This window comes from Passer domesticus, chromosome 2 (genome assembly GCF_036417665.1).
Source record: "Passer domesticus isolate bPasDom1 chromosome 2, bPasDom1.hap1, whole genome shotgun sequence".
Taxonomy (NCBI): Eukaryota; Metazoa; Chordata; class Aves; order Passeriformes; family Passeridae; genus Passer; species Passer domesticus.
This window is the reverse complement of record NC_087475.1, coordinates 33,685,272-33,705,160: the sequence shown is the minus strand read 5'-3', so window position 1 is coordinate 33,705,160 and position 19,889 is coordinate 33,685,272. Positions and strand designations below refer to the sequence as shown.

Sequence of the window (19,889 nt, the reverse complement as noted above, 5' to 3'; positions counted from 1 at the left end):
CTTGCCACAAAGCCCTTGGAGGTTATCATATGAGACTGGGTGGAAAATAAGTATCTTAGCTCATATGATGCCAAAATATACAAATGAGCACACTTTACCTCTTGCTTCTGCTTCAAAAGCTGTTTAGAAGTGTCAAATAGGTACTAACCACTACATTTTTTTGAACTCCTTCCTCTCAGTTCTGGTATTTCCAGAAATATCCAAACACACTGTTGTGAATGTGTTTTTTTGAACTCCTTCCTCTCAGTTCTGTTATTTCCAGAAATATCCAAACACACTGTTGTGTGTGCTCACGTATACAATGTATCTCCATACACTAGAAAAGTCAAAACAAAGCGTGAAGTATTTTTAAAAAACAAATTGTGTGATTACTTTTGGACTTCATGTTGTCATCCTGGTAACACCCAGATTTTTTTTGTTTTTTTCTGCTATGCTATTGAAATATCAAGTTAGCTTAGGGGCAGGACTTTCCTTCTCTGGTGCTGGGAGAGGCTTTCATTAGTTGGTGTGGAGGTGACCTGCTTTTCAGATGAGATCTCTGTTTGTGTTGCTATACCTGTATCTCTGGTTTGGTTTTACTCTGGCAGTTTTTCTTCCCATTACCTTCTTTATTATTAGCCCACATGTATCTCCCAGGGCTTTGTCTATCCCCATGGGTACAGACCTGGCATGTAACACTGAGGTGGGCTGGCTGCAGATTCTGGAAACAACATCTTGCCTCCTGTGAATTAATTTGAATCTGTAATTTTGTGTGTGGTTGGTTTGGGTTTTTATTTTAATACTGATTTCCATACAGGCATCAGACATAAATTCAGCGATTTTAGTATAGCTTTTCAAAATATTGGTAATATCTCTCTTTGAACATAAATTCTTGGGATTTATTAGTTTTTAAATTCTAACAGTGACTCTACAGTACCAGAAAGAAGAAGATTTATATTGAAGCTTGACTTGAGGACCCTTTCTGCAGGAAGCAAGATTCAATATCACTATTGATGTAAAACATGTGAAGCATTTTCAGATCTTTTGTTCAAAGGCTGTATGTTAAGGGGAGAACATCTTTAATTATTAAGATGATGGAAGAAGAGATATAGAGTCTGAATAAATTCCAGCATTTCTTTGTTTAATTAGATGTACCTATTCTAACACAGGAACATTCTTATTTTTTCTTAACTCTTTGGCCATTCAGACATTCAGGAAATGTCTCTCCATTAACTGGATGATCAAAGAGTGAACGAGAAATATTCTTGTTTTTCACAATTTACATACATTTTCAGACTTGAAAAATTTTCTGACGTACTAAATATACTTTGTGTTCATTCTTTTGTTTCTAGTAACTACTGCCCTGATTTAACAAATTTTAAGCTTTTGTCCAGCAATAGGGAATAGACATCTGAAGCAGAACTAGACACTCACTTTTTGACTTGAACTAGGTTTTATGAAATTAAAAAGTAATTGGGTTTCATCATGCCTTTGAGTTATGCAATCAAACTGTATGCTACATCCCTGTAATTCAGAGAAATGTCTGTCTCCCTGATACAGTGCCTTTTTTCTTTCATTGTATCTCATACAGTTTTAGCTATTTCTACACTTCTCAATAGTAGAAATATTTTCTTTTTCAAAAAATGGTAAATCTTCAGCTCATTTTTGTGCAATGGATCTCATACCTACCTCGCTAAAGTGTGAGTTTCCATCTTTACTCTGTCCCTCAGTAACAACCTTTTCTTCCCTCTCAACATTTGTACTTGCACCCAGTCATGTTATAGGTGAGGGAAGGTTAGATCAGTGTGAGCAAAGCAATTTAATTTTGCTTTTTTGGACTGATTGTCAGAAATTACCTGGGGAGTGGACTGTGAATTCTTCCTGAGTCTGGCCAAGGATCTTGAATTTTTGTAAATATGTTTTCAGACCTGATCTGATTATCTGATTGTTTAGGTGTTTGATATCTCCCCAGTTAAATTTTTGGAGCAGAGGATGACATTTTGAAAATTAAATATTTCCACAGCACCCAGCATAGAGAATTTTTTACTCACTTGCTCTTTGTGTTCAAAATAAAACTCAATAAAAGTACATAACCTGAAGTCACACCTCAATGTGTATCTGCTTATTCCAAATCAGACAATATCAGAGATATCAAATTGACTAGACAGGGGCCATTTTCATGGATGTATTTCCATTCTCTCTATGAGAGATTTTATCACTTTCAGTCCAGGATTAAGGTCTCAAATTCAGAAAGTAGAAGATGTATCTCAATAGTAAAAATATGTAGAGTTTTAAATCATAGGCTAGATTTCTTTTTTCTTTGGATTCAGTGGAACCGTTTAGAACAATTCCACATATGGATGAGGAGTCTCTAGGACAAGCAGACTTAAGACTCCTTATTATCAAATTCCTTGCTGAAGTTGTATGAGTTTGAATGATTTCTTCATGAATTTGTGTTATTGGTGCAACTGTTGATCATGGAACAAGGAAAGGTCACTAGAAAATTTGCAATCCTGCCATGACCATTAAAAACATGGAAAACAACATTTCCCACTCCCTGAGCAAGAGGTGTATATAGGAAAGGATTGTGAGGCAACGAATATAGTTATATTTTAGCAGAATTTTCAGCTTCCTTGAAGGTTCTTCTCCAGGGAGCATAAATTAATGTAATTAATTACAAAACCTCTCTAATCCCTTTAATTCTTTACCCCCTTTGAATATTTTCTTATTTTGTAACTCTAGTTCTCTACTGGCGGACTGTCCTCCATAATTTTTCCTTGCAGAAAGCATTTAAAATTGTTTCTGTTTTCAATGTTTTTGGAAATGTACTAAGCATTTAGGCCTGCAGGCAATGTTCAAGCTGTTAAATAGATGGATGAAGACCAGGATGATGTGCAGAGGCAGCCAAGAAGCAGAATCTCATGACACAATTGATGAAATGCTATAGAAATTAGTTTGTTACAGAACTTCTCAAACTGATGGAGCAGAGAGAAAGGATGTATCCAGTGTAGACAATAATGGATCTGGATTACTCACGCTCAAAAAAGGAGGAAAATAAAACGTTTATAGAGCATTCATCAGATGGGGAAGCCAATAGGGACAGAAAAGAGTGTGGTTTAACTTGTTATGTTATGAAGGGATGATGTAGAAAGATCCTCACCAGAGATGAGAACAGGGATAGGAAATAAAAAGAAAAGCACAAATACTAATGCAGAAATAACACCAGTTTAGGACAATATGCAAAAATGGATGTTAAGATCCAGGGAAAAGGTGATAAAAATGGTGATATCTTAGAGAAACTAGCATAAGTGAACTGGTCATAAATCAGGATGAATGGTGTATAACGACCTCAGAAACTTGCTGAAAAATAATCCATAGACATGGTATTCTCAAGGTCCATTCCACAGTATACAGAATAAGATATACAAATAGATATTAAAGAAAGCAAAAAGTCATCCATCTGTGTGCAAATACAACAGAGAATCTCTGTCAAACAGGGCTTTTTGGCTGCCTCTGTACATATTGAAATAATTACATGATGGAGGGTAGAGCAGGGATTCAGTATTTTGGGGACTGACTCAGCTACTCCTGAGTTAATCATCCTAGGCTCTCTTTATAGTTAATAGAGAGAATGGATGTTCCTCATGAGCAGTTATTCTCATCTTCATGTAGTAGTCCAAAATGAAGCTGTGAATTCCATCTTACAAGCACCATTTCATCACTGATTTTAGGGAAGCAACCATCAGATGCAGATGTCCAAAGTACAGGAGCAGGAACTGTAGTGAATGAATAGCAGTTTAAATGTTCAGCCACGGCATCCCATTCCATCATGTTGTCTACATAAGCCACATAAAAATAAAGTAACATGAGGTGACTGTCACATACTCCTCAAAACCTCTTCAGAAAACCAGGATCAGGAAACACAACTCTTGGTTCAGCTGGGAGCAGCAGGCCTGCTCTGGTGCCAGATGTAAATACAGACAGCCACAGTGTAATGCTTCACAAAACAAACACAAACCCAAATCCCTTGACGGGCTAATTCACAGCAATAATGTGATTTCAAGAATAGAACTATATCAAAATAAAGCACTTCAGCTGAAGTGAAATAAAAAATATCAGCTCTGTCTGTAAACCTCCCCAGGGAGATTTTTTTGCTTTAAAGGGGCACACTGGAGGGCACATTACAAAATAAAAGTTCAGGAAAGGAAAAGCATGCTTAAATTGCAGAATAAAAGGGAATATTAGAAGCAAAAAGAGAGTTTTCACAAAAGTTTTCCATATCTGAATGATTAAAATTTAGAGGAAATCACATTCTGGCAATTTGAGGGAAATATAAAAACAAGGTAAGGCAGAAGAAAAATATTCTGAAGTGCAGCTTGATAAAAAAAAATCGTAATTTTTTTCATGGAAGCATGTCGGAAATTTTCTTCTGGTTTATTATGATTCCACCTTTCATAAAGGCTGTGATCTGCTGCAGTCTAACAATGGAATTATGACAGAGTCCCTAAATATTGTTTGGAAAAAGATAACTGATGGGATTTCAGAGCCTCAATGCAGACTGGTGAATGATGTTCTGTTGCACTTTCAATCAAAGGAGAACATTTCTTTTTTTTCTTTTTTTTTTTCCTATGGCTCTTTATAATGGTTTTATAAGTGCACAGAATGAAATGGAAAAAGTATCCTTATCTGTAGAGGAAAAGAAGAAAGGAGTCACTCTTCTTGAAAATAAGGTTTAATTTTAGACATCCTTTCTAATAGCTCCTGAATGTGTCATCTAGGTAATTACAGGATTTATTTTAAAAGTATTGCTTAAAAGGAAACTGCCATAATTATATGCACCTGAAGCTTTTCAAGACATAAGTGGCTACTCTCCTAGTGAAGAAACTGACTATTAAAAGTTGTCCCAAATTGCAGGGTTAATGACTTCAGGTGAGCAGACCTTTTAGAAGGTTTAATTAATGTCTCTAGTTAAAGGTATGGCTATAGGTCCTGTTGACACTCCTATTATATATCAACTAGTGACACAGAAAAACTGTGATGCCAAATTGTATTTAAAACTTTCAGAAACAGAAGAGAACGGTTGTTATTTCTGTTTATGTTTGCTAAGGGTTGTGTGTGGAAATTCTTTGGACTGGACTTGTCTCCTGATTTATTACATGTGAGATAATTTTTTTTAATCCTTTCCTGTGTGATTCCTTTAAACAAATAGATGCTTGGGAGCTTAATTTTTTTAATTAATGGCATGTGAGTGTCACTGATGGTGTTTGCTCAGCTTGCCTTGCTAAACAGAGTGACATTTAAATTACTTTGAATGCATTGGCTGCCCACCTGGTACCAGATCTAGGTGGGTTTTTTTTGTTCTTTTTTCTTGTTACTGCAAGAGATTACACTTTTCTAGATCCCGAAGGACCTCATAATCTCCCAAATCTTTCCCCATTAGATGCTACTACTTGGTGAGGAAGTATACATTGGTTTTGTTTTTTTCAAAATTCCTGAAATTTAGCTGAAGAATATATTTTTTCAATATAAATTGACTTATTTTTTTTCCCCTGGAATTTGTACAGCCTATACAGCCTATACTATTTTTACTGGAAATTTGCACCTTAACAACTTTATTAACAGCTATGAATCTGACTGACTTTCGTGATTCTGCTCTGTTGAAGTTAGACATAGGAGGCCCATTTGAGGCACAAGTTGTTGATGAGCAAACAGAGGAATACATCATTGTACAAATCAGCCAGAGTGAAGACACAGGATCAAGGAGGAGGCACCAGCAGCAGGTGATAGTCTTTAAATTCCCTTTCACTTTTTCTGAGATGTGTTTTATCATTTATTTCCATCACCACTACGTGGATTAAGTGGCCATGCTTCTTCTTGCTGCAAAGTGTTTCAATTCCAGCATTAGAAAACTTACTGTAATTAAAGCTGCATTTTCTTTTGCCTTTATGAGGCTTCTCTGGGCTTCCTGCATTAAAATTTTGTTCTCTATATTCAATGCAAAATGTGTTTTGGCGTCCTCCCTCTGGAGGACATCCTGGAGGTGTCTTTCACTTCATTAATTGAGTGAAGGTATGAGGATGAGTTAGTTTGATTAAACCTCAGCACCTATTACAAACCTAATCAGGGAGAATTGATTAAGACTGATTTTATTCCTGACCCACAAGAAACCACAAAAATTGTGAGAAGAGAGAAAAATAAGAATAAAACCCTACATCAGAGACATATCACTATCACTGAGTTCTGCTAATATTGTTGAATATGACTCTTTTGCAGGTGGTATACAACTGGTCTCTACCCTTAAGTTCAAGAAGAAATCAGCAGATCATCACAACCAGAACCTTTCAGATACCAAACAGGTTGGCTAAGAGACTGAAAAATGATGCATTGAAGGAGTAGTTTCCGTAGACTTGACTAAGATGATGTTTTAAAAATAATTATCACTGCATGTTTCAGAAGGGCAGGAAAGGATGACTTCTTGTTGCTCTTTGAAAGTAATTACAAGACTGGTTTGTACTTGAGTTAATTTCTAAACAATACTTTTTAGAAGGATAGAAATTGTTTGAAGATATTTGAGGAGTTACTTGCTTTTGTAAAGATATAACAAGTATATTGATAAGTACTCAATATAAAATAACACACAGATAAAACAAAAGGTATTTCATTCCAGGAATAAACAAAACTTCTTTTTCTTTCACCAGAGGCACCATCTCTATAAACATTCAAGCTTTCCTGCAGGAGTCTGGAAGTGTTCCTCTCTCCATGAAGCATCAGTACCTTCATGCAAATATAGGGGCACAAGTAACTGTTGCATCCATCATCTTAGTAGGTGTCTACGTGCTGATCATATTGGAAGTAAGTCAGTTTTGTAATTTGATTTTATTTTTTTCCCTAAGCTGCAAGTGGAGCCAAAGGAGAATTTTCAGTCTTGGGCTTTGATATAATTTCAAATGTGTATATAACTTCTTCATGCACCATTAGCATCAGTGTTGCTAATTATATGAATAAGGTACACGTGGGGAAATTGTTCTGCGTTGTAAGTGATTTTGCCAAGTTCTTTTAATGTTACAGTGATCTTGTATATTTTTCTATTAAGCTTTATAAGTTTTTTAATACTTCAACAGAATTATAGTTTTGTTGTGAGAGGAAAAATAGGTCAGAATTGTGAAAACTGTGGACAATTTATTTTAAAGTTAATTATTTCATAAGGTAAAAGAAAAAAAAATAATTTTGTTATTTAGCTTCTCTAAGGTACCTCAAATTATGAACTTAGCGTACTTTCAACAGGTTGAAATGAACATATATTTTAATAAGTGACTTTTAGGCATTCTTTAACTGCATTATTTGAAGAGGAAATGGAGCTTGAATTAATATGAAGTCAAGGGACAGGGAACTTTTAACATGTATTACAACAACATTACAAAACCTTGAGGTACTAAATCCAATAAAAATGCATTACATCACACTAAGAATGGAAAATATATCATAAATAACACAGAACTCCAACTGAATTCTTTGAACTGAAAACACTTACTGTTATCTTAAAATGAATTGCAAATGGGAACGAACACTTTAAAAAAAAATTATTTTTAATTCATATGAGCATCCATACTGTCAATTGTCTGAGTTGAATCCTGCCTGATTTACATTAAAATGAAACTAAGAAATGGATGAAATCAGGTCTACAAGGTACTCCACAGTATGTATGTCCAGCATGCTCATTTTTCTTCCACATCAATTGCATATTTTGAGCTTTTCAGCCCATTCCCCGTTGAAATGGTAAGGCTGTAGAATTTCACCTGACCAAATGCCAATAATGGATGCACACAGCACAGCAGATGCTTTAGACATTTAGATGATGTTGTTCAGCAATGAGTATTTCTTTCCAAACCTAAAAATGCCTCTGTGAATGTTATAAATGGACAGAGAGATATTATATTAAATGTAGAGGGGGATTGGACTAGATTTTTCTATAAATATGGGTAGGCATGCAGCACAGCACCAAAATGGTCTTAATACATTTAAATGCAACCTATTTTTAAAAAAAAATTAACAAAAATCCCAATCCCTAAAACCCCAACCCCAAGTGTACTACCTTTTAGCAGTTGCAAAACCATCAGGTTTTAAATTTATGTAAAGTGGGGTTTTGGGTTTGCATCCTGAAAATCTGCTTTGGAAAAATTAATGTGGAGAAGGAAATAAAGGCTTGAAACTGAAAAGCAGAGCTAGGGAAAACATTAATTTTCCTGATATTTTAAAGAAAAAGCCTTAAAACAGCTAATTAAATTATTCTTTCTGTGAAAATATCAAGGAAAGATTTCTATTGTTGGCAGAAAAATTATTTCTGCAAATTCAAAGGTAGAAAGAAATACTCATAAGTAAACTTTTTGGAAATTCAGAGTGTGGAAAGCCACATATTGCTTCATAATATTAGCTATTTTCACCATGGCATCTATAGATTTACAAGAGTAAATTCTAAACTCTGTTTTTAAGTTCTATGGTTCTCTCGTGGATTGCTTGCAAGCAATGGATGTTAATATTGTTGGAATATGTAATACTGGCTTTCATCATATTCAGTATTTATAACCTCAGTGCCTGAAGTCCTGCTTTCTCAACATATTGCACTCTCTATCCCTTTAGCTGTTATCACTGTTGGAGAAATCAATGCTACTGCAGAAACTCTCTTTAATTTTTTAAAGAGATAGATTTTAACTTTTGGTGTTGCTGCTCCCCATCTTTTATCAGTCTTTATTATTTTCCTGTATTTTATTAATTATTATTTGCAATAAGTTTCAAATTCAGACACTGTGGACACCCAGACCTGTTTTAGAGCTATATTTTCACACATTTTCTTTAAAAATGAAGAAAAAGGAAGAATTTTATCTGTTACAAATCACAAGAGCCTCTATTTCCTCCAGCACAGCCCTTTTCCCCCACGCATGAATGGTAGATCTTGTCCACAGCCTCCTCATCCCCACTGTCCTCATTTTCTAATCTTTTCTTGCCCTTCTCCTCTTGCTATTTGCAACCTTAGTCACCAGGGACTGTGCAAAAGAGGCTGCAAGAGCTTCTGCTTCCTGCAGATACAGGATGATGGGAGAAGATTGTCAAGTAAGAGGTTCCAGCTGGAAACTGAAGTGCATTTACTGTAAACAATTGTCTTCTCCAAACTTTCACCACTGTAAACATTCAGGGTGAAATCTACTTTGAGGCAGCAGTTTTGCCTCCATGTTAGCATCAAATGTGAAAATTAAGCACCCCTCCTTGTCAATGGAGGTCTCAAGATGTGCAATTCTTCAGAAAACAAGCTGTTAAACTTCATTTCTTCAGGCACTTATTTTCAGTGTTGTTTCTTTTGAAACTGAGTCCATGCTAAGTATTCATAAAATACAAATGTTTCTGATAAAAGATGATGTTCCTTTTCCTCTTTAATTTCTAATGATTTCTAGTTTCAGGCTTAACACAACTATGAATATTTTCTTACTTCACAATGCTGCTACTCTACCTCTGAAATTTTTTATATTGCTTTTGGCTCTCTTTACTTGGTCATGCCTTAGTTTTTTGTCTGGAGTTTATGGGCAATTTTTTTTCCCCTTTATGAAATCATCTGTTCTTTCATTAGATGTTAATTCTCTTGAAAATTATTTTCTTCAAATATCAATCTGTTCCCTCTTAGCATTTCACTCCTATTTTCCTCCCCCTGTCCCAAAGGAGAAAAACATTCAGCTTCTTGTGGTGCTTCTGCTTTGATCTAATCTATACTATTTTATAAACTTGTTGAAAACCACAAAGTATTTAATTCTGTTCTTGAAAGCATAAATTGCACAGGAAATTCAAAAAACTGCATGTTAAAATAAGGGAGGGAGGGAGGGAGGGAGGGGCAGGTTTACTTTTGTTGATCTCAGCTCTGACCCTTCTGTGGTTCAGATTACTGTGGAAACACTGGTTAAAATGGGTTACAAGTATGTTTCCACATTGTTCAACAGGGACATCTGGTGTAAAAGGTGGATGTAGAGAGTTCTACACTGATATTGCTGTATTAATCAGTTTACAATGCATTTTCTGACTGGCTTTTTCTATTTTTTGATCCTCAAAGTGCATATACTCTCTTGACTGTAAACTTGGGAAAAAAAAAAAAGCTAGAAAATTTAATTTTTATAATCCCCTGCTCCAAACATCTTTGTTCTTTTAGCTGAGTGTATTTGATCCCTTGCCTTCTTTGATTTCCATAATTTTAATTTCTTCCAGAAAAGCATTTTCCTATGTGACTAAAGTGATTATTTGTAGCTCATTAACTGTATGATGTATAATTTCTGGTCATAAGGCATTGTCAAGGAAAAGTAGTGCAGATAAAATCTCATTGTTAGCTATCAGTTAGATTAGTTAGATATCAGATAAATACAGTTAGATACCTTTGCTTTCTCACCTTGTCCCTGTTTTTGTCTAGACAAAATGGGATAATACACTTGTTATACTAAAGAGAAATCTATTTGCCCATCTATATCTTAAAATAGATGTTAACATATTAAAGTTTTGCTGGTATGCAAAAAAGTTCTTTTGCTTTATAAAGCTCTTATTTGTAATTATTAATTGCATATTTGCAGATATGTTGAAGCTGCATTAATTATAAATATGTAAGGAGGAATGCTAGACATCAATTATTAAAGGGTAGAGCTCATTAATTGAAATGAATTAATGTGTGCCCTTGTCCAACATTTTCCCCTAATAATATATTTGTTTTGGGTTGTGTGTTAAAATGCAGTGTTAGCTGTTTATGATACTTGAATGAGCAGAAGCAAATGTGAAAGTAATTGCCTTTTAAAAGCTATTTTGTAAAACATTACATTTAATCAGGAGAAAAGGCAAAATAACATTTATTATACTAAGTTAGTTTTAAAAACTGAGGAAAAAATAAGAGATACCAGTAGCATATCAAATAGCAGAAAAGTGTATCAGAAAAAATAGCAGAAAAACAAGTATCAGAAATTCTGTGAGAGTCTTCATAGGACTTATCACAAATGATATTATTTAGCTTCATACCCTGTCTTGTAATTAGCACTAAGAAAGATCTTGCCAGGACCTTTTAAGTGGCATTTTAAGAATGTGACATCTTGAATGACATTTACATGTCTGTATTTCTTCTTAAAACACAAATACTTGAATGTGCAAGATCTGGCCTTAAAAGCTCTAGTTTCTTACTAACATGAATTATGGGCTTATAATCACAATTTAAATTACTTTAATAGAAATGTAGTGTGTCAGTTTCTCTCCATATTACTTTTCTATTATTAACTAACTTTAAATTATGAATAAACATCTCTAAGTTTAATTTATTTAACTCACATCAGAGTGATTTTTAATAGCATCTAACCAGCAGAAATTAGTTCCAAAGAACAAAACTTTTATGTGATTTTATTCTGACAATTTTTCTGTCATTGCAGGCTGGTTGAACCAGTGTTCACTGGCAGGAAACATTTTTATAACTGGAATAAGGGGTTATTACTGCAGTCTACACTCACACAGTCCAGATTTTTTATAAAAATATTATGCTTTAGAGAGGGAATAGGAAAAGACAAGAAATAGTCCTTGGCTATTATGAAGCATAACATTAAATGATAGAAATAGGCTAATCTTAAGGGATATTTTTTTCTGATAAGGAAAGCAACAGAAAATGTGACTGATAACAGAAGTGATCAGCTTAGTCAGCATGGCTTCTCGCTTCCCATCCATTCTTGTATTGATCTGTCTTTAGATACAAACTGAGAAGAGTGTGGATTAGAATGTTCCCACCTCCACATATGTCCTCCAAAAAGATTGGTAGCAAAGAAACAGAAGAAAATCCATTGCAGTTATTGGAAAAGACCGTGTGAAAAAGGAAATAGTAGCTGATGCACACAGATGCCTTTTGTCAGAGAGAATATATTCCTGCTGCTATGGATTTCATTTGTTTTAGCATTAAAAAATTGTGAAGAGGAATTAAAACAGTGCTGTAGGGTTTGCCAGAAAATTAGAGACAGATTATCAGAACAAACCTTCTACTCTCCTTAATAAGAGTCCAAGCCATACATCCCTGGGCAAGAATAAAGTTTCCCCTTATCTGCCCCACTCTCTTGGGGTGGTCTGGAGTAAATGAACCCAGAAGTTTTAAATACAGGAACTCTAAATCAGGCTAATGAAACCTAAACATAAAATCCCGTAGTAAAACTTACCTTAAATAGAAATGGAGTTTCCTCTGGAGCAGTCTAACCTCATCTGCCCAGGGCACCAAATGGTTTTGGATCTTGTTTGGAGTCCCCATAACTCTAAAGCACCTTTACCATTCAAAAGTCTATTTCCCCCCTACCTCCCCAGCTGAAATTATGCACTTTGATGAGGGCACCCTTGTCATCCCCACGAGAACTGGTTTTAGGACATAAACTGAAGGTGTGCAGTAAAGCTTGCTGAGGTAAATGCTGGATGACTGGATTGAAAAAGGAGATCCAGACACAGGACAGATCCATCTATCCTGTCTCCCAGAGTGAAATACTCAACAAGTGGTACCCTAGATATTCTTCCAGAGAGAACAGCCTGCTACTGAGCTACCAATTAAGCAGTACAGACAATTCCCTAATGCCTTTTCCTAATTGAGGAGGAGGCTGTGACCTCTGTGGATTTTGATCTCAGTGCATTTTGAGAAGTTCAGAATTACTTTCAATCTGCTGTGCAGGAGCATTGCAAGTTGCTCCTTATGAGGAGGATTTTATCAGTACCCCCAAGGTACCAGGACTTCTCTTGCTTCTGTAGAGTAGAGCCACTGCCAACAATGAGGAGGTTCTAAAAGGACAGAGCCAGCACCAGTAAGATAAACTAGTTATTTTTACCTGCCCTAACTACAGTGAAGAGAAGAAAGCTTAAAGGAAGCAAAATTCTGTAAGATGAGGAAGGGATGGGTTTCAATTAAAACAAAAACGCAATATAATAGCAAGCAAATCCCCAGCTGGATCACAGCTTGATATGTTATAATAACAATTTTGTATTATTAATCCAATACGAATATTGATTTTACACTGACTATTGCCTGCCTAATTGTTAGATCTATCTTGGTAGAAGTCTGGCTGTGCTCTGAATATGTGTGTTTTAAAGAAAACACTCCTTTTGGACTCTATGGTACTTCAGCAGCATGTAAACTGTCTTTAATTAACAATGAAATAGGAAAAAAATTGCCACTGGATGGTGCTGCTCACTATTCTAAGGGCTAGATAGGATTGTCTACTTTAAAAGGTGTTGTCAGGCTTCTCCTTTCACAGAATGCTATTTTTTGAAATAATACCAGTAATATTTTCAATACTAAATGCAAAAACTAGTTTCCAAATGGCTGTTTGCTAGTTTCTGTGCCTTTTAAACCTAATTTTGAACTGTATTGTGTTCAATTTGTGAAAGACTGGCAAATATAAATGTTTTGCCCTGCCTTGCATACTATTTTTTTTTGTGAATTGGTGTGTTTCCTTTCTGTTTGAGAGAGGGAACAGAACATTAAATTAGCTTAATTGAATGCTGCAGTTCAGCTTCTACCCTGCCTACGGCAACCAGAGGGGTAGAGAGCCATGAAGTCTTAAAATTTTAACAAGCTGTTAGAACTCACATACACTTCTAATACACACAAACAGGGATGAGAACCACTCAGCTCTTTCTGAGGCCTCAGATGGTGTCTTCCCTCAGCAAGAGCAAAGGCAAAAGTGAAAAGAAACCTGAAAGTGTAGGGGGCAGGCTTGAAGGGAGATATGATGACATGATTTAAAGAGGAAAAAAATTCAGAGCAGAAAAGTGGAGTGAAAAAAGACAGGAGATGTCAGGGATGAAAGACTTTCCAGAGGAACTGCTAGCTAGAGCAGAAAGTTCCCCTGTAAATGTAATGCAAGTACTGCAGCTTGCTCTACTGTTCATAGTGCATGGCTGTGTTTCAGTATGGTTTATTAACCTACTATTTTAAGAGGGCTGACAAAAATTCAGACTGGGAAGGTAAAATGTCATGATTTGGTCCATGTCATTTGTTTACTAGAAATTCCCAGTCTTACTAGTCTCAAGAATAGAGATAACTGAGACAATAGGGAAAATACAAATGGTGGCATTTTCTTCAGTTTCAGAAAATGTTCTGAAACTGTAAATGTAATTGAGCATCTCTCAGTCCTCACAAATGTCTTTAGGACACAAAGAATGAAGGTGTGCATTGGGAATGATATCAAAGAACCTGGAGAGGATGGAATCAACAAAGCCTGCTGAGGTAGGTGCTGGAGAACTGGATTGACCCTTGCAAGACTGAAAGTTCGTTCCTAGGCCAGCCTGTAGGTAAACAATGGCTTTGGTCATGTTGGCCCACAGAAACAGTTTGTTTTATTTTCTTCTAGGTTCTTTACTGGTTCATGACCAGATCTCTTTACTTAAGTCATGTAGAACCTGTTTTATGTAGCTAAAATATTACAGGAATAAGTGCCTTGGCACGTAAAAACGATCACTATCCTCTCTTTCTGCAAGGCTCACCTTTCTATTAATGTGACCAGACTCAAGGCCCTGATTTACAGAACATGAGTTTGTTAATTTCTTTGTGTGTCTGTCCACATCTCTAAAAAGACAAAATCCCCAAATTCATACCAAGTATAGATTTGCTTTTAAAATTTGACTCATAGGGGCTATCAAGCTGTCAAATGTTACTGGATACTACCTTCTGGAAATATATAAAACTGATCTTCTTAATATCAGAACCATACCAACATGTAGAGTCTGGAAAACATCCACTTATGACTGTAATGATATAAGTAATGGCAGACTTTTCTCTTTTGTATGATTCTGATATAAATATTAGCTAGCTATTTCTGACAGAAATATTACCTTTTTATCCCTCTTTGCCTTAATATTCTGAGGTGAGAGGTCATTTCAACCCTCATCTCATTGGATTACACTCTCTTCTGGGTCTTCTGTCCATCATCTATACAAATGATTCTTGCCCCTTCCTTCCTAGTTCTATGTTCTTTGCTCCAGCTTTACTTTTTCCTCAAGTTTCCAAGGCATGAAAATTCAACAGTTTGTTTCATCTCATGCATCAAGGGTATATTTGTCTTTGCATCATTCAAGGATCACTTTGAACCAGTTAATCCAATGTTCCATATCAGCATGAAGTTTTAGTCATTCAGTTTTCTCTACAAACAGCAAGCAGTGATATAGCTGAGGAAGAAAACTCATAGACTCTGAAAAGACTGGAAATTGTGCACATTGTGCATTCAAAGCCTTTGATAGAGCTTTGGAGTAACAAATATCTCTGCAGAATCTAGAATCAGCCTATAGATTTTCAACAGCGAAAAGGAGAATTAATTAATCTGGTAATTTATTCACAGAAAATAATTTGATTTCTTAGGTCTTTTTCTCTGTCTATATCTCTCCCTGGTTCTCTCTCTGCATTGTTTTATGTATAGAAAGAATTGATGTCAGCTTAATGCAGTTACTTAATCACAGGATTTAAGGACTGCCTATCCTAGACAAGAATTATAAGAATTATATATTATCCTTACCTTGTACTTATTAGCTTCTTCCAGTTAATGTGCTGTTGTGGTTTAACCCCATCCAGCATCCAAGCCCCAGGAAAATGCTTGTTCACTCCCCCACTAGAGGGATCAGAGAAAAAATCGAAAGGATAAAAGCTAGAAAACTCATGGACTGTGATAAAGACAGTTTAATAAGGAAAGTGAAAGCTGCATGCAAACAAAGAAAAACAAGGAATTACTTCACTTCTTCCCACGGGCAGGCAGGCATTCAGCCATCTCCAGGAGAGCAGGGCCCCATCATATAGAATTTGGGAAGGCAAGCACTACCACTCCAAATGCTCCCCCTTCTTCCTTCTTCCCCCCGTTTATACACTGATCATGATGTCACATAGTCTGGAATATCCCTTTGGTCTGTTGGGATCAGCTGTCCTGGCTCACAATCTCCCATGCATCCATAGTCTCCTCATCAGCATGGCAGTAGGAAAAGCAGAAAATGCTTGGGTCTGTGTAAGCTCTGCTCAGCAATGACAAAAGCATCTCTACATTATCAATCCTATGTTCAACACATATCCAAAATACAGCCCTCTACCAGCTCCTGTGAAGAAAATTAGCTCTACCCCAGCAAACACCAGCACACATATCATAGGGATAAAAGTGAGCTAATACAGGCATTTTCTTGAACACCATAAAGTATTACTTTTAATCACTTCATATTTAAGATAATCATCTTGTAGGGTTTTTGTATTGTGTAGCATTGCATTAGAAAGTGACAAACTGTTGCCTTCCATGACTTCCCCCAAGGTAGGGTTGTTTATACCAGGACTTCCTCCGCTGACATTAAATCAGAGCAAGTAATTTGGTACACTGTCTGAGCAGAAATAGGTGTTATAGCAGAATATCATAGATGGGTGCTTTCTTTCCTCAGGGTTGAGTAGATGCTCAGAAATTACAAAATTTGCTACAGAATCTAGTGTTTCCATTTAAAAAATAATAATTTAAAGTTAGGTATTTGTCTTTAAAAAGAGCTTATTGAATATAAATGAATATATATGGAATATTATTTTCAGAGTTACAGGCATAAATATTTATTGTGCAAAGAATGAATAAGAATGCCTGTTAGTACCAAGATATGATAATGTTTCTAAACCCACAGATTTCTCCAGATTTCTCTTAACTGGTCTTGGTCACATATTGCATGCAAATGGCAGTACTAAATATTGATTCACCATTGATTTCTTGTATAAATAAGTAAACTTTTGGTGCAGGATTTTTTTTTTCCCTAGCAAGATGTACTTATGTACAGTTTTGACATATTTTGACTTATAAAAATGAGATTCATGATTAGATGTTCTAAATATTTAACCTAGTGTAAAGTCCTATTTTACGATTCATGCCTGCATGTGTGGAATACATATTGATAGTGTCCTAATCTTCAGACATAGATATAAATAGCTGCTCTTTCTGTCATGGATTTTTGTGATGCTTGGAGTCACTTTGGGATTCTTGATGCATGCCATCTTTCACCAGTGTACCTCACATGCTTACCTCAAGCATTGCTCTAGCCCATCCCTGCACACTGCACCAGCATGTCATACTTTCTAAGCTATGTGAAGCAGCTCCCTTTTGCCTCATTAAAATCCCTACAGAGTTTATTTTATACTGCTTAACTAGGTAAGTCTAAGGCAATTAATTTCTGTTATCATTAATTTTGCACAAGCTGCTGAGGCACATCCCCTGTGAGGTGTTCCCTTGTGCTGGACACAGTGCCTCAAGACTGAAGGAGCTGCAGAACTGCTTCTGCAGAGCTTGTGTCAGGAGCAAACCGGGGGCAGGAGGGTGAGGAGCTAAAACATCAGCTGCCATCACCAGCTGAAGAGGAGGAATATTGCTATGCTTTCACTAACTGGTACTGGTCAGTCTCTTTACCAGAGGTGAGCATGTCGAAAATCAAAGAAATATGTCTGGCATCACAAACTTTTTCTTTTGCTCTGAACTCCTTTGTATCTGACTATATCCTATATTTCTAGTCTGTTGATTTATTGCATCCAAATTTTAAAATCTGCCAGAAATAAAGAAAATTTCTATGGATTAAGAATTTGGTGCCATTCAGCTTTGAAGTGGATCTACAGCAAGGCAGAGTTCAAAGTATTTCAAAGCTTTTTTTGACTGTTGTTTTCTATCATAAGCTGAAATTTTCAGTCATGTGCTTGACAGGAAAAATTACCTAAATTTTAAAGCTAAATTATCATTGTTTTTCTGCAATTTCCATTTTTCATTGCAGCTTCTGATGATAGTCTTAGACTTCTGCATTAATTTTCCAAAATGTGGGGGTTTTTGATCCACTTATTTTGATCCACTTAAGAGCAAATCAAACATGTGTACCCATGAAAGACTGAATCTTCATCTGTATTCTGCTAATACAACTGGAATAGTCCAAGGCAAAGCAGACCACCAAAATTTGTAAAATACATGACAGCAAATTATAACATAACTCCATCAAGGGGTGTGACTGAGGAGCACATTTTCAGAGGTGCTCAGGCTAACAGTGTCTTGATTGCCTTTAGGAAAAACTGTGGAAAAAACCTCTTCCATTGCTGAGGATGTCTTATTTTAACCAAATACATCCTTATTAAAACATAACAAGGAATAGATACAAAACGTAAAGTCAGAAACCCTTTATCCTAGGGTAAATTTTACTTCTCTCTCTCCGTGTTGCCTGAGAATAAAGAAATAAACTGGAGACTTTATAAAGTCTAAGAGGGATTTGGCTGTTGATTTTATTAGAAAGATCTCAGCTATTCTGAAGGTAGGTGAAAAATACATAAAACTCATATGTGGATATAGGTTTGGTAATAATTGATCCTTGTTGAAATGCAGCAGTTTTGCCACTCTATCAAATGTAAATTAATTTATCAGTAAAATATGAAGTTCAATAAAACAGGGTTCATTGGAGACAAAATTGATAAGACGTTAATACAGGCTGTGTTTGAAGCTTTATATTAAGATCATTGACACTTATATTTCAGCTGCTATTTATGACTTAAAACAAAGGATTTGTGGAAATAAAATGCTTGGTATGATATATCATTTATCTTAGTAATGCATTTTAGAAATGCATGTGTCCCGGATTTCAGCTGGGAGAAATATGCTCTGAAATAGCACACAGGTTGTCATTCAAATGGCTTCTAAACATTTTCCTTTTGGCTTCTGGAACACCATACAAGATTTAGTGTTTGGAATTCAGAATAATTTTTATAATGATGCTGTTGCAGTCTACCAAATGGTTTGATGAACTCAGTGCAAAAATTCCAAAGCACTTTCAAATAGATCAAGAAATTTAAATCTGGGAAAGGTGTAGGCTTTCTAATTTCAATTTGCATTATAGATCTGCAACTGTGTATTGTTAATATCAAGCAAAAGACTTGTGGCATAAATTATTTGGGTAGCTTTAATCTCTTTAAAATGAACTCCTGAATTAAGGGTATGGAAACTATTAGAATCAGCATTCAGCGCATTGTGTTTATCACACAGCAGGCAATCATGATACAAATTTTCTACAGAGAATTATGAAACAAATTTGCTATAGTAGCCTTTTCTAGCCTTTGCTTATTCTGACTGACTCTATGAGGTTGCTATCAACACACCTACGTAGCTGACACTGTTGTTTCACTGTTGCAGCTTTGGGTATTTTCATTTTTTATATAAAATACTGTAAATATCCATTCCGTTTTTTTCAATATTTTTAACTCTTAGCTTTGTAACATCCTGTTTCAGTGAGCTCTAAACTGAATCCTGCTTTGTAAAGAGTGTAATCTGGACTGCATTGTTTTCAGTGCACTTTGTGCTGGTATTACTGTCCCTTTGAAAAAGGCAAGAGCCCTATCCTTTGCCATTGCAGTAAGTCAGCACTGCTAGGTATCCTTCAGTCAAAAGTAAAGGTGATGGTGATAGTGAAGATGCCCTTTTTGCAAAGAGTTTGTAAGGTTTGCAGTTGGAATGGGGGGTGGGGAGCTCTAGCATACAAACTGATATACTAAAAGCTTTGTATCTTCCTCCTCATCAGCCCTGTCTTTCTCATCCCCGCGATCATTGCACAAGGGTATGCCCTTTCTCAAGTGAGAGAATGATCAGATTAATACAGATGATTTCTCACTTAACCTTTAAAAATGTCTTTAGATTCAGAAGTCCACTAAATCGCTCAGCTTTCCTGGGATTAAGTCTCTGTCTTAATTTATTTCTGAGCCTTTTCAATTCTCTACCTGAGCTGTTGTTTATGGATACACTCCAAGAGTCATCCTGAAAAGATACTCATCCTCCTGCCAAACTTCAATAGGGTTTGGTCATCTGTAGTGCTTTTCAAAAGAATAATGGAATTTTGCTTGAGATAAAGCCCTCCAA

General features: G+C 35.8%; 1 protein-coding gene across 1 annotated transcript in view; it reads left to right on the top strand.

Moving 5' to 3' along the window:
- Positions 1-19,889, top strand: part of OCA2 (OCA2 melanosomal transmembrane protein) — a 184,095-nt gene that overhangs the window by 52,834 nt on the left and 111,372 nt on the right. Inside the window, exons 7-9 of the mRNA XM_064408163.1 lie at positions 5,602-5,759; positions 6,253-6,335; positions 6,678-6,831. Of these exons, the coding sequence (XP_064264233.1) occupies positions 5,602-5,759; positions 6,253-6,335; positions 6,678-6,831 (395 nt within the window). The remainder of the gene's footprint in view (positions 1-5,601; positions 5,760-6,252; positions 6,336-6,677; positions 6,832-19,889) is intronic.